The 14778-nt window shown below is 38.0% G+C and overlaps 3 protein-coding genes and 1 pseudogene across 5 annotated transcripts; 2 read left to right on the forward strand and 2 right to left on the reverse strand.

The window, feature by feature from the left end:
- Nucleotides 1-418: 418 nt before the first annotated feature.
- On the forward strand, nt 419-2062 carry LOC121242492 (class V chitinase CHIT5b-like). The gene is made up of 2 exons (XM_041140334.1): nt 419-1720; nt 1820-2062. Exons 1-2 carry the CDS (start codon nt 562-564, stop codon nt 1846-1848), a joined length of 1188 nt encoding a protein of 395 aa, XP_040996268.1. The 5' UTR covers nt 419-561; the 3' UTR covers nt 1849-2062.
- A 305-nt stretch (nt 2063-2367) lies between these two features.
- Nucleotides 2368-3971, reverse strand: LOC121242467 (annotated as a pseudogene).
- A 262-nt stretch (nt 3972-4233) lies between these two features.
- Nucleotides 4234-12573, reverse strand: LOC121242493 (DCN1-like protein 5). 3 transcript variants are annotated; one of them, XM_041140337.1, is made up of 10 exons: nt 12166-12573; nt 9414-9492; nt 7777-7851; nt 7645-7681; nt 6057-6140; nt 5880-5940; nt 5581-5687; nt 5418-5483; nt 4666-4796; nt 4234-4531 (listed from the first exon to the last, which is right to left on the reverse strand). In XM_041140337.1, the coding sequence occupies exons 1-9, from the start codon at nt 12236-12238 to the stop codon at nt 4701-4703; spliced, it is 678 nt and encodes a 225-aa protein (XP_040996271.1). In that variant the 5' UTR covers nt 12239-12573; the 3' UTR covers nt 4234-4531; nt 4666-4700. The 3 variants fall into 3 exon arrangements, with proteins under 3 accessions (XP_040996271.1, XP_040996270.1, XP_040996269.1); XM_041140336.1 differs by having other exon boundaries at nt 4669-4796; nt 9414-9496; nt 12170-12569; XM_041140335.1 differs by having other exon boundaries at nt 9414-9496; nt 12170-12569.
- Nucleotides 12574-12713: 140 nt separating this feature from the next.
- On the forward strand, nt 12714-13420 carry LOC121242495 (60S ribosomal protein L39-3). The gene is made up of 3 exons (XM_041140338.1): nt 12714-12873; nt 12977-13080; nt 13203-13420. The coding sequence occupies exons 1-3, from the start codon at nt 12871-12873 to the stop codon at nt 13249-13251; spliced, it is 156 nt and encodes a 51-aa protein (XP_040996272.1). The 5' UTR covers nt 12714-12870; the 3' UTR covers nt 13252-13420.
- Nucleotides 13421-14778: the final 1358 nt, after the last annotated feature.

Below are 14778 nucleotides of genomic sequence, written 5' to 3' on the forward strand. Positions count from 1 at the left end.
GCCTTAGACAATAACCCAATAGAAATAATAACTCAACATATTGATTAATTAAATTGCAGATTGTAGAGAATTGACAGAAGCTAATACAAATTCAGTTACACCTCCAGGCTTCATCTTCTAGTTTTGTTAATTTTGTGCTAATAGCATGTTATTAACCCATCAACCTCATGCTTGATATTAATTAGGCTGGAGACTTAATTTCTATCTTCTTTTTGTTCTGCGTTTTAATCCATCTTTTAAATTTCTAGATAGATGCAACTCTGAATGGGTCACAATGGGTGGGTTTCTAGAAAAATTATCACCTTTTCTAACCTCAAGTGCTAATCAAACCATCTTGGTTGTGCTGCACTGGTCAAACTCAAGACAAATGGTTTTGCCTAAAATAATTTTGTGACCTTATCTTTGACTTTTATATTCACTTGGTTACAAGAATCTATACCTTGCGTTGCATTGAATACATCTCTATCTTTCTGGGTAGGGACATTGACAAACGTATACAACCACCAAAGTTCTAACAGGGGGATTTTTAATTTCAATGTAAAATCTCCGCCACTCTTCAGAATGATGAAACCAGCACTGCAGAGACATTTCAAAATTATGGCAAGCCATAGTTTTCTGCACATCCTTCCTATTGTTTACACCTTGTTCATTTTCATCACTGCTAGAAGTACTGCCATGGCTGCCTCGCGGCTGCCGACGGTGGTCAAAGCTGGTTATTATCCTTCATGGGTTATGGATGATTTGCCACCTTCAGCCATAAACACCTCATTGCTCACCCATGTATTGTATGCTTTCCTTGTGCCCAACAACGTTACTTTTGGGTTTGACATCTCAGATTCGACGGCCATGATCCTCTCAAACTTCACCACCACCCTTCATCAAAAGAATCGCCACGTGAAGGTTCTTTACTCCATCGGTGGAGGAGGTATTGAGCCAGACCCTTTTGCTGCCATGGCCGCCAAAGCCTCCTCTCGGCAAGTTTTCATAGATGCAACTATAGGAGTTGCACGTAAATATGGGTTTGATGGGTTTGACCTCGATTGGGAATTCCCGGAAAGCCCAAAAGCAATGAATGATTTTGCCCTCTTACTTGAAGAGTGGCGACAAGCAATCCGCAAGGAGGCTAAGATGACAAATAGGTCTCCGCTATTGCTCACTGCCGCCGTCTACTATTCGGCGGAATTCTTAGTATACGGCAGCCGCCGCTCTTATCCAGCGGCCGCAGTCAGGAATAACTTGGACTGGGTCAATGTGATGTGTTACGATTATCATGGATCATGGGACACTTCCGCCACAGGGGCCCATGCTGCATTATTTGACCCAAAAACTAATCTAAGCTCAGTCTATGGGATTAAGTCGTGGCTCAAGGCCGGAGTGCCCGGAAACAAGCTGGTTATGGGTTTGCCACTCTATGGTAAGACATGGAAGCTCAAGGATCCAAAGTTGCATGAGGTTGGATCAACTGCCGTTGGCGTCGGTCCGGGAGATGAGGGTGTGCTGACTTACTCACAGGTGGTGGAGTTTAATAGGAGGACCAAAGCCACCGTGGCACATGACGTGGACACTGTTTCTGCCTATTCTTATACAGGGACATCTTGGGTCGGGTACGATGATGCCCTGTCGACAACAGCAAAGGTTTTGTTTGCTCAGGCACTTGGACTTCGTGGGTACTTCTTTTGGGCACTTGGCTACGATAATGACTGGACAATAACAGGGCAAGGTATCTTCTTTTACATGAATACAATCTCATATGCAGTGCCATTTTTTTCATCAGTACAATATAGAGTGTTGACATTTTTATCAACTCTTTGACATGCAGCTTCAAGTTCATGGATCCTTGACAAATGATTATTGTTTGGCCTGCTTTCGATTGCAGATCAACTTCTACTGGAGTAGAATTTAGTGCAGCCATACTGCCATCGTATTTGTCGTAAAATAAAACTACAGATTTCCAGCAGAATTGTATTTTCTTTGTTTATTAGCAAAATTCTAGGCAATGACTTCTACGTTCTTTCCTCAGCTTGGTGTCCAAATTTGATTCAAGTATCAGATTTCAGCTTCATTGTGTGTTGTAATCTAAGAACATTGGGTCCATTTATTTTTCTTGACACTCTTTTCTTTCACATATCCTCATAGAGATTGAGAAAGGGCTTCCAAACTGTGCAGAGAATCAATGATATCTGTCTTACACGTTACATAAAACAAGTGAGTTATTTTGTTCACGCACATACATTCAGACTCAGAGTAGCAGTCCCTGCAAATTAGCTTTAACCATCCCATGCGTTTGAAGCTGCCAAAACACATTAACCACAATTTGGAGTTAGTCTCTAACAATTAAACGACTTCAAAAAAAGGCTAAAATAATCATCATATATATATGTCACTTAAAACCCGAGAAACCTCCCCACCTGCTGCAGAAAGGCTCCAGTTCTTGTCATCATATCCAAGAACCCAGAAGAAATACCCTCCAAGACCTTTTGCCCTGGCAAACTCAACTTTCTTCTCAATCGATTCTGGCCCGTCGTACCCAATCCAATTGGTTCCAGAATATGAGTATGTCGATACAGTCTGCGCATCATACACGACGTTTGAACCATTTGCTGCATTGAAATCCACTATCTCACTATATGTCATATACCCTTTTCCAGTTCCAACTCCAACTGCAGGAGCTCCAATCCCATTATCACCTGGACTTTTTAATTGCCATGTTCTGCCATAAAGTGGCATGCCCATGACCAATTTCTCTGGTGGAACCCCAGCCTCAATCCATGTTGAAATACCGTAGCTGGTGCTAATGTTGCTACCCTTATCATAGAGCAGAGCATGTGCACCAGTGACTGAAGTGTCCTAGCTTCCATGATAATCATAGCAGATAGGACTAACAAAATCAAGATACTTCTTCATGGCTTCTGCTGGGTATGTTCTAGTTATGTTGGATAAGAAAAAACTGGACGCAAAATATACGGCTGCACTTAAGAGCAATCGGGGTTTTCCAGAGGTGCAAGACTCGTTTTCAACAGCTTCACGCCACTCTTTAAAGAGCAGTGCGAGGTTTGACATGTCTTCTTGCGTGTTTGGGAATTCCCAATCAAGGTCAAGGCCATCAAAGCCATACTTCCTGGCCGCACTAATGGAGGAGTTGATGAAGGCTTCCCGGCTCTCTGGGGTGCGTACAATAATGGCGAAAGTGTCTGGGCCTGTAGCAGCTCCTCCAATAGATAGGAAGACATTTGCTTGCGGTGTCTTGGCATGAAGGGTAGCCGTGAAGTCTCCCATCGATTGGTCATCAGGCTGCGTGATCAAAAGCTGGTAAGTTGTGGCGTTAGGCATAACAAAAGCATAAAAGAGGTGGGTGAAGTAGGATGTGAGTATTAATGAGGGAGGGAACTTCTCGGCTAGCGATGAAAGCCAATAGCCACTTTTGACACCCTTGACTCTACCAGAAGATGGTATAGGAAATGCCACCGGTGATGGAGATGAAAATGGTAGAGCTGACTCTGGTGGATAGGTGGAAGCAAAACTAGTAGGAGAAGCATGGGACGACGAAGGTATGGAACCGGCAACAAAAAAAATAGCGAAGAAGATTGACACAAGTTTCCGGCCGGCCATTGTCAGTGTTTTGGACATTGTTAGGTTGAAGAATTGTTGCAATATATACAAAGAGTATATGCATTTATGCAAGGATCTTGGTCGCGTTAAAAGCTCTGGTTTCATCGATATTATATGCTCTGATTGTTTTGGGCTTGTAGGGTTGTGTATATATTTACTTGAAGTTGAGGAGCTTCGGTTGGCAAAAACTTGGTCTTTATACGGTACGTCTCCTATTGTTTGATCATGAGTGATTTGTTGGGTTCCTGGCTTCCAATTGCCAGCCATCTTATTTCCAAGAGGACTTGTCGTTTTCGATCATGAAAATTAACTAAACTTTGGCCATCCTCGGCAGTGAAGGTGCCTTTTCTAGATCTAATGTAAGATGTTTAGCAAAAGACTCACATGATAAGCAGTTCTCGAAATTAACTAAACAAGCTGAGCTACATGCGCCGGTCGACCAAATTTGGTCAACAGCTCAATTCACTCCGCTCGCTATTTTTTAAAAGAAGTAACTCGCTCGACTCGCTAAATAAACAATCGAAACTCATTTCCAAAACCAGGCTGGTTTAGAGTGGGAGCTTCAGGCCAAGCTTATATGGAATCGGCCTCGTGAACAAAATATACAAAGATCTAGAGAACGAGTTAGCCGAGAAAGTTAGCCCTTTTTAATTGAATCACTCTTCTGAAATCGTGTATAGCTCATGTTCAACTCAAAAATTATAGCCCAGCCAACAGCATCAAGTGAAAAAAATATCTGACAGTAAAAATATAGATGTTACAGAAACGAGACTGCAAAACTTAAACAATGTAATATAAATGCCTGAAGAACCTCCAGAGTACACATCACAACAGTGCAGCTTTGATGTGGGAAGCGGCTTTAGTTGATGTTGTAGGTATCATATCATCGGTTTGTTAGTTCAGAATCAAATTTTGCAACATCCTGCAGATCAACCGGAGCAATTTTATGTAAAAACACAAACCCTTACTCAGCTTCTCTTCAACTTTGAAAGCCAGCTGCTGGAATATCAACTGATTTTGGAAAAGGAAAAGAAAAGAATATCAACAAATCCTTACTACCCCCGTGCTCTATATAATCAACGGTGCTGAAATTAGCATTGGTTTTCTCTCATCCATTCAACAAATCCATCAAGAATCAAGAGCCAAGCTTGGTTGGAATCATAGTTTTGAAGGTCAGGAAAACTTATCTGCCAAAAAAGAAAGACAAAGGGTTCAGTAATCTAAAAGCACCTGAATAAAAAAGGTTGATTATTTTTTGATTGGCACCGGGTGTCCGGGAAAAGCGTCCCGACTAATCACAGGGGTGCATAAGCCCTCAGTAAGAAGTTTCCCGCAAGTGCACCTCGGGTAATTCAAGGGGAAAATCCCCCAGTCCAAGAGTCTCTAGAGATTGTTTGCACCCAAGGAGATTTGAACCTTAGACATAAGGGGAGCATACCCCCAAGCCCAAGGCCTTTACCACTTGAGTCAACCCATAGGGGTTATAAAAAGGGTTGATTATACCTGTCACCAATTAACATCATCACATTATAGTATTAGAGGATGCATTTTTGCAAGATCGGGCACAAGACACTCTTGAGCATAACATGATGTTGCCTATTCTTGAGCAGTATCGGACATAAAAACAGCAAAGGGTATCACCACACTACAGACTTACAAGTAAAGTCAAAACTAAGAATAAATCACAACAAATAGTGGTTTTATTTTCTTCCCTTTTTCGGTGGTTTAAGCTGCCCTCAAAGATTAAAAAAAGAAAATATAATGAAGGATATGAATGTAAAGAAAAACGAAAAATAAAATTTGCATACCTCATGGCAAAAATGATAGAAGTTCATCCACTGATCCATATTTAGCATCCGGTACTCACTCTGGAATTGGCAGAAAGTCCACACATCACAAAACTTATCATGAAATCATTGTTAAAATAACACAAGGTTCTGGGGCCTATGTCCCTGTATACTAGAAACCAACCTTTAGATACTCGGTCATTGAATTAACCTGGGCATAGAATTGGGAACCAAGAACAAGATTCAGCAATTCACAGATTGTCTCAATGTCTACACACTTTTGCTTTTCTTCTGAAGATGTCAACCATGTCAGACCAGGTAAAAATGTGTGGGTGTTGTGCATGCATGCGTCTGAGTGTGTGTGTGTGTGTGTGTGTGTGTGTGTGTGAGAGAGAGAGAGAGAGAGAGAGAACAGATCATTGTTGTGAGAAAAAAGGTGTATCCATTTATTTGAAAGCAGATAACTGCCAAGATAAAGCTCACCTATAAGGCAGTATCGAAATGCGTAAGCATAGAAATCTTGAAAGTTTTGTGGCATCATCACCTATTCAACAAATAAAAACCAAGATTAGTACCATTGTCCATTTTCTAACTCTTCAGAAGCCACTAGATGCCGTATCTGAAAATAACTATTCCAATGAGCCCGATAGAAGATAATACCTCTGTCTCAAGTGCTGGTAGTGCTTTCTTTAATTTATTTAGATTGTCAGCCTTTAGAGCTCTTAGTCCTGTTCGCCATTCATCCTAATAAATAGAGGAATATTGATAAAATATTTGATGTAAACATTGTTATATAAAGAATTCAAGTTTTTGAGACTGTTGATCAAAAGAATAGTATAGGGGACACATATGCCAAGGCTGTAGGTCACAGAGATCCCAAAAATAAAAGAAATTTGGAAACATGGAAACGGCTGCGTTTGGATGCTAGTATGATCTCAGATGATTTGAGTTGATCTGTGAATAGTAGTATTTTGTAGGTCCCAAAAAGATGTGTTTGAATGTAATATGTTGAGACCCGGGCTCAAACATCTTGATTTCTTACCGATCAAAAAAATATGTTGAGATATGTATTTGAATGTATGAAGTATGTTGAGATGGGTTTAACTTTTCTATGGAAAGTTGAAAAAGCAGTGGATCTCATCAATGATTGATTTGAGATGTGGGTTGAGATCACTCAACCAACCAAACATGGCATGAGACTCCTGGAATAGTATAAACTAGTTTTGAAAGACATAAACAGCAGTTTAGGCATTCCAAGTAAACAATGAAATGGTACTCAAACCACTTTTAGATTGTATCGTAGGTAGTATAAGTTATTAACACTATCATGGTAGTGAAATGAGAGTCACGTCAAGGATAGAATGTCATCTGTCCTAGGCATTGCAGGATGTTCCAATACTCACCAGAAGCCTGAGGAAGCAAGTAAGGATTCCTGGTATGCCCCAGAATTAGAACGGTGTAAGCAATACTTTGGAGCTCTTACAAGTCCTAAGTGGTGCTTCTCAATTAGGTGCTCTATAATCCATTATTAATTCTTGGTTCTCCTATGAGCCATCAGAAATTGCCAATTCACTGACAGCCATGTAGAACTGAATACTCACTATAAAGCAGCTGATATACAAATTCTTCCTTCAATAATGGATGATGTGCCTCTACTTAATATGAAGGAAGATTCTTTTTTTCTTCTGTGAGTAACATTAATTACTGAAGATTAGTATTGGATTCTCATGGGTGATTCCTATGTCTGTACGTGATCTTTCTCAAAGTCTTAACATATTGCCTTTTATGGTTTTACTAGAGGTATGGAAGTTTTTATTTTTTATTTTTTTTATCTCTGGCTTTCCCTTTGGATATCCAAAACTTGAAAAGAGACTGATTTTACAGTTTTATGTAGGCGTACTTGATGTTGGGAGAAAATCTAGAACTTGTCTATTTTGTTAAATTTCACTTGTTCCAAAGGACAAGATGTTTATAAAAGGTTGGTGTATAAAGAGTGGGAGTATTCATTTCAGTTAAAGAGTTCTTTTTCCTAACTTGGGGGCTCAATATGCTTTGTAGATCTCCTTAGTAGAAATTCCTACAGCACATCATCTGCTAAACATATGATTGCACATAATTTTTGTGTGGATTCATCAGCCATCAAAAGATGCATTCATTATATTGGAGCATATCATAGAGTTGACAATGGAAACACTTATAAATATGTTCAGTAGTAAAATAGCAACAGCAGTACCAATTATCAGCTTACCTTTGAAAAATAGCCCTGTTTTTCCGCATTCATTTTCCTGTTAAATGTAGACAGACAAATTAATAATAAACCTTAGAATATAAATCAGAATCAAGTATGGGCCCAATAACATGTATTAAAAAAACAACATACCAAGCAAGCATCAGTATCCTAATATCAGTATGGTTCACTCCCACATCAGAACAAAGCGTTTCAATTCCTTCTGGACTGTTCAACCAAAATAAGAGTACGAGAAAAATCAATAACTATTTAGTGATGCATCTTTAATGAACAATCATAATATCAATACATCAATTCATGTCACTATCAGTTCCTTGATTTGGTGGTTGATTTGGATTATTTATGTATCATCATAAACCAGATTCACAGTCTTCATCAGAGAATGAAATGGCAACATGCCAGCACCTTTTGTTTATATCATGTAATAAATTAAAAAACAAATCATCCAACAATGAGGAAAAAAAGTTATTAAAGCAAACTTAACCCTGGGAAGCAGTAGGTCCAGTTAATACTTTACAATTTTAAATAATGCAAACAATATTCTTCAAAAAAATACGGGACTATGGCGCAGATGAAAAGGATTAGTAGGCCAATTCTATCACCAAGAGTAGGGTTTCATTTATTTGGACCCACAACACTCCCAAAAGAGGCAATACGAGCCTAAGGTTAATTTACTCCAATTCCAGAGTGGCAATAGTGACCGGGCAGTGGCAATCCCAATGGACCAGAGGTCATCAATTTTTAAAGATATCAAAAAATGGAGCACATAAAAAGCATCAATCTAAATATACAATTTCCTTATATGTTTTTTTTTTTATAAGTAAGAGATAAATATTATATATATGAATGAAATAGGCATAGCCCATGTACATAGGAAGTATACAGAAGAACACCTAAATACATTCTACATGCGATAAATTAAAGACAAGAAATCATGAACATTGCCCCCCTGCAATACAATTTCCTTATATGTAGTACAAACCATCTATTATTTTAGACATTAAACCTGCATAACTAGTGACAAGTCAAGCATCTCAAGTCTTGCATGTTAAAAATTGACTACTAAGTCAGAATATAGGCCATTCTTCACAAACAGAATGTTGCCTTGGCAATGTCAGGAAACTCCTTCAGTCTCAGTCAATGCTACGAAACTTATACTCGATGAGTTGATGCCATTTGTGCTCTTGGTCACCCAGTCGGTGGATCGGAGCCAATTATCAGTTTAATAATGCAGCATCTGAAGTACGCATTTCCAATATCATAAAAATAGCAAAAGTTATCTGACATGATTCCACGAAACGTGGCAATGATTAATCATGACCAGTATTGCTATCAGGATAGAGTTCAGGATACAAGCTGAAGAATTGACAAAGTAGCGAGAAAATCACATTTCACAATACAAGCACGTTGGCAATTTACAAGAAACTGGAGGTCTATGTTGGACAATGCACAAGCAGGAAAAAAAAGAACTATCAACTACCCACTAAAATTTCAAGAGGAATCCCACTTTCTACACTCTCTATCAAGCAAATGAACCACTCCTTGTTGTTTCCATAAGAATTCCCAAGTACACATTGAAGATTGATAGAATAAAAGAGAGGTACTAACTAAACAACTCAAATAAAAAAAAATGGGACAAAGTTCCAGGGATAGGATTGTAAATGAGAAATCATAAAACAGCGAACAAAATTCCTACATTTGGATGATCAGTTGTGAAGATAAAAATAGCCTGATAACAAACAAACACAACTTCACTGTACATCACTTACTCAATCAAGCCAAAGGATGGGTTTGCATATGAATCAAATAGGCGATCGATCTGTTCCACCGTTTTTGATGTAGCTTTACCTGAGGAAAAATAAAATGTAGAATACTAAGGACACTTAATACTGCAGAATAAAACAATAACCACAATTAATGACGACAAAGCCACTCACTGAGCAGCTAATACGTGGACTTTGCTTAATAGAGGTTCAATGGTCAACAAATTCTGCAGCAAGCAATATTGACAAAAGGGCTTTCCACTAGAAGTCAGAACTTTAATTACTAGAGATCTTTATGTATTATGAATAAATTCTCAAACACACTTGTCTTGCTAATTTGTTAAAGCTTCTACCAAGTACTTCAGTGGAAGCATTGACTAGCTTAAGCAGCTTAATAATATAAAAACACATGAAAAACTTCATATCACTCACTCCTAACACTTCCTTCTAAGAACAGAGTGTGCTTGCCTATTGACATCTTATAATACCTTTACTGGCTTATTGCAATCTCAAACACCTATATCCTCATCATCCAGTCATATCATATTGGTTCTTTCAGCACCACCATGTCAGATAACAGAATCTACGTGAACATGCTTGTTACACAGTATAGGAAAGCAAATGGCCACACTTGCACCCAAAATCACTCTTAATTCAAACACCGCCCTCTCATAATCATCAAAGATTCATGTATTACCTTCCCGCCAAATAAACTACATCAAACTCAAAAGAATCATCCTTCAAACCTCTAGATTGCTATGACTTTTTTTTTTTTTTATCGGTAAATAAGAATTTTATTGAAAATAGTCGAAGCCAAGTACACGGGACATAAACAAATGACTATCTAGGTTGCTATGACTACCAAGTGGACTTCACCAAAAACCCATCAAGTCTACCATATGTTGTGGCCACTCTACAATGAAGCAAATCTACTTCCAGAGGTGCTTAAATGGTCATTATCCGGCTGAAGGGATGGACTGGGGTAGGTAGGGATTGTTTTTGCTTTCTGTATAGTGCTCCCCATATCTTTTTTTTTATAGGTAATAAGAAATTTTATTCCAAGTAAATAGGCATAGCCAAGTACACAGGAAGTATACAAGTGATTATACCTAAATACAAGCTAAAGAAAAACAAGTGCTCCCCATATCTGAAATCAATAAGATGATCAACACTTTTGCCGCCCTCCTTACATATACATCACTGGTCCATTATTATGGCATTCTTCTTCCTCAAATCATGCACCATCAATATCTCTCTTAGGCTGTCATCTAGACAAAGAATTTTACCCTTGATGATGTCTTGTTTCTCCAAATGGTTTTCCAAGGGAAAGAATGGCCAGGACTAAGGAATGGTGGTTGATAGAAAGACTTGACCTAAAAGTCTGCCTTTTGGAGGGGATCCACCAACTGTGTCTTCCCTACCTCCTCTCAAACGATGGTGTCTAAACCAATATTCTGCCACCAACACATCCTTACACCAAGAGATGCTAAACAATGCCAGGAAAGTTGCCTTCAAAGGTTGATCATCACACCACACAACATGCCAGAATGTGAGCTTATTTCTGTCATCCACATCAAATTTAACACATAGATACCCCACCCTATCTTTAAGTTTTTTCACACACCAGCCCCGAAAGGCCCATGGACCTTATTTGGATATCATCCTCCCCACATACTACAACATTTAACTTCATCACCAATATCAATAAATGCTCTCTCTCTCTCTGTAGCTAAATTTAAATTTAATCATGTTTCCCAAAGTGCAATCGGTGATCATCGTCGACTAGTGATCAATGTATGGGTATCATGTACATTATGCATAAACTATGTAAGATGACAAATCCATGAATCATCACTACAAACATTACCAATCATTCAAGATAACCGCCCAAGAGAATAGGTTAGCACTCAAACACGCAAGTAACAGTGCAGATTTCAATACATTATACTCCTGATCTATTATCAGCTTGTAAACTTTTTTGGGCCCATCCTACGTACCACAACCAAATAAACATGACATGCTCCCCAACACTGAGTCTCACTCATATATAGGAAGGGCAAGAAAGTAATTTCGATACACCTATAAAAAGAAAAGAGAAAATCAATAATAATATTATACAAGGTAGTTGTGGTTGATGCTGAGGAAAAAAAAAACACAGAAAAGGACTAAAAAACAAGTAGGACACGCGACTACATGTGGCCTATTTTGATGGGCCCGGAGCAGAAATTGTGCAGAAAGATTATGAATCCATTGACACATACTGCAAAAACACAAAAACAAGTATATCGGAATATAACGAACACAAAAACAATGATAGGGTCATATAATCATGAGATGGGTCGTAATAACAGCATACTGCAAAGATCCATCATTCTCTTCCAGCGGCTAAAAGTTGCTTCAAATACTAGATTGACTTGAAAAGAAAAATACAGTCAAAACCAGCCCAACACACGCAAAAATGCAGTCATCCTCTGTTAAGTCTATGAACGAACAAAAAAGTTTAAGGAGCAAAGATCAAGATTTTAGTAATTTGTAACTTAAAAAAATAAAAAATAATAAAAATAATAAAAAGACTTTTCAATAAAATTTGTCTTTTCCTTGCAATATTAGCTCAGCTAAAAATGTTCTGAATCTAAATTTAGTCGATTTTACTGCCCAAAATACATCTCAATGCTCCAAGATTTTCATTCTTTTTCTTCTCCTCCGTTTTCTCAGGAACCAATCAGGAGGGGGACAAAGTTTCGGAGGATTTGAGTATCGGGACGAACAGGAACGGCATCAGACGATTTGACGGATGGTGGGGCCGCTTTTCTTTTGGATGTGCGAGGCATCCCCGTAGGCTCTCACGGACAAATTACAACCGTGGGAGTGAATGACAAATCTGACACCACAATAGTCAGAAACCCTAATCGAACATGTAGAGAGAAAGCAAGTGGGAAAGAGAACGTTCTGCAGCGATTTCTATAGTGTTTGGATTTGCTAAGTACAGAGAAAATAAGACAAAGAAGAATCTTTTCCTGAGCACTGGATTAGTGTTTGTTCGCATTGGATTTCCATTATAGCCCTACCCATAACTTCTATTTTTTTTTTCCAGGAAAAAAAGTTCTAAATTTTTCGGAGAAAAAAAAAAAGTTCTAAAATTTTGATGCTCAAGTCCTCATTCTTAAAATTTTCAGTCAAAATTTATTTACATTCACATTTGTAAATGCAAAAAATTAAACGGTGCCCTAATGGGTCTCGGGAATTCTACTTGGGCCTTGGTATAGAAGCCCAATTCAATATGACTCCTAACTTGGACATTGATTTCATTCTTCAACAAATCCAAAGGCCCAACTTACCGATCCAAAAACACCAAAGCTCGTTACTATAAAAACGCGAATTTTAAGGATTTTTCTAGTCGCGCTAGGGTTTCCGTCTGCAGCTCTTTTCGTCGGCACCGACCTCCCTCCCTCCCTCCGCGAAAATGGTGAGTGAATGAATGAATGAAGGAATGCTGACTGTCTATCTCTCTGTCTTTATCAACTCGTTTGCTTATGTGGTTTCGCTAATATTGTGTTGTTTCTTTGTAGCCGTCACACAAGACCTTCATGATCAAGAAGAAGCTGGCCAAGAAGATGAGGCAGAACCGACCCATTCCTCACTGGATCCGTATGCGTACCGATAACACTATCAGGTCCCTAAAATTTTTCCAATTTTCTTAAATCCAATTTTTTAAACAAAGTTTATTTAGTTAGTGTAGATGTTTGAAAACTCAATTTTTTCCTGATAAATTTTCCTCTTTTTTATTCTGTTCAGGTACAACGCTAAGCGCAGGCACTGGCGCCGCACCAAGCTCGGATTCTAAGCTGTATGAGCCTGGCTTTTCTAGCTTTTGTTTAAGCCCATTAGTTTATCTCGGTAGGCTTGAGAAATGTTTGGATTTATCAGTTGTGAAACTTCGGAGGAGATTTTGATTGATATTGGGCTGTTAATTCTGTAGTTTATTTGGCGTTCAAGATATTGTGTTCGACTTATTGTTTGCTCAAGCATATTTTTTATAGCTCTTTTTTTCCTCTTTTTTTTCAGTAGATTTTTGCTATTTAGTTTCTATATGGTGTTGTTCTTGATTATGCAATTGGGTGAATTTCGTGTACTGACTTTATTAATTTTTTTCATTTTTATTTTAAGACAAAAGTATTTAGTGACTTATCCAAAAAAAAAATTGAAAGTAAGAGGGGCATTTGATCATGGTCTTTAGAATCTTAGATGTTCATAGAAAATTTAACTGTGTTCAATATTTTCTCAGAACTTCATGTCATGTACAAGACAGACGCCAAATATTTAGTAGAAAGATGAGAGGTCCTAGAAAGCTTGGTGATGTAGCGTTTGGATATGAATTTATGCAGTTCTTGATTATGCAATTGGGTGAATTTCGTGTACTGACTTTATTTCCTTTTTCATTTTTATTTTAAGACAAGTATTTAGTTACTTTTCCAAAAAAAATTTAGTGTAAGAGGGGCATTTGATCATAGTCTAGATAGACATGTGCATGGTTTTTAGAATCTTAGAGGTTCATAGAAAAATCAACTGTGTTCAATATTTTCTCAGAACTTCATGTCATGTTCAAGACATAAGCCAAATATTTAGAAAAATATGAGAGGTCCTAGAAAGCTTGGTGATGTAGCATTTGGATATGTATTCATGTAGTTAAAAAATGTAGGACTTTGTGATTGTCTTGGTGTTATATTGTAAGATTGCATCAGGAGATGAAAGGTTAAGGTTTTAAATTTGATTCCTTGTGCATTAATCTGTGACAAAATGAGCTTTTGGTAGTGGTTTATTGAGGTCTAAGGCAGGACTCATCCAGAGGTTACTTTGTCTTTGGGTTTTGAAATCATGAGTAGTCAACATATGATCTTAGAGAGATGGTTTTGACGTTGGATTGATTCTATCGGATCATGATAGTCAATCTACTTATGAAAAAAAAAATGATAGTCAATCTGCATGGAAATGATGAGGCAAGTCTTTTTGTGGAGTCGAATGGTAGAGGCATGAATGTAAAGGATCATGCATGTGCAAAAACTATGCAGCATGGTTAGCCAAGTTGTTAAACATGAAATTTGGAAGAACTAGAGCAATAATAAGCATCAAGATTGAGGTAAAGATCATTGTGTTGGAATCAAAACTAGTTAAAGGATTATTGTTGGTTGAGCCTCTTGCCTTTGAACTTCAGTTTCCAGTTACTCAAATTTAGATTTGAAATGAAGATTATGTTCTCTCGGGGTATTGGATCAATCAGTTCCCAATATTGTCAGTTTATCCTGCATTATTTTGCTATATATTTTTTTGTTGGTAAGAAGATTCATTAATTTTTTGGATGAAATCATGAAGC

The sequence above is a fragment of the Juglans microcarpa x Juglans regia genome, chromosome 8D, assembly GCF_004785595.1.
Source record: "Juglans microcarpa x Juglans regia isolate MS1-56 chromosome 8D, Jm3101_v1.0, whole genome shotgun sequence".
In the NCBI taxonomy this organism is placed as follows: domain Eukaryota; kingdom Viridiplantae; phylum Streptophyta; class Magnoliopsida; order Fagales; family Juglandaceae; genus Juglans; species Juglans microcarpa x Juglans regia.

Bases quoted from the DNA above. Each gene is read 5' to 3' on its own strand.
- LOC121242492 (XM_041140334.1), top strand. From the start codon at position 562: ATGATGAAACCAGCACTGCAGAGACATTTCAAAATTATGGCAAGCCAT. The intron at 1,721-1,819 runs GTATCTTCTTTT...TTTGACATGCAG, and splicing joins CTGGACAATAACAGGGCAAG to CTTCAAGTTCATGGATCCTT.
- LOC121242493 (XM_041140337.1), bottom strand. From the start codon at position 12,238: ATGCCTCGCACATCCAAAAGAAAAGCGGCCCCACCATCCGTCAAATCG. The intron at 9,493-12,165 runs ATACTCAAATCC...ATTTTTCCTCAG, and splicing joins TGCCGTTCCTGTTCGTCCCG to GTAAAGCTACATCAAAAACG. The intron at 6,141-7,644 runs GTAAGCTGATAA...TCTATTTATTAG, and splicing joins AACAGGGCTATTTTTCAAAG to GATGAATGGCGAACAGGACT.
- LOC121242495 (XM_041140338.1), top strand. The intron at 13,081-13,202 runs GTCCCTAAAATT...TATTCTGTTCAG, and splicing joins CGTACCGATAACACTATCAG to GTACAACGCTAAGCGCAGGC.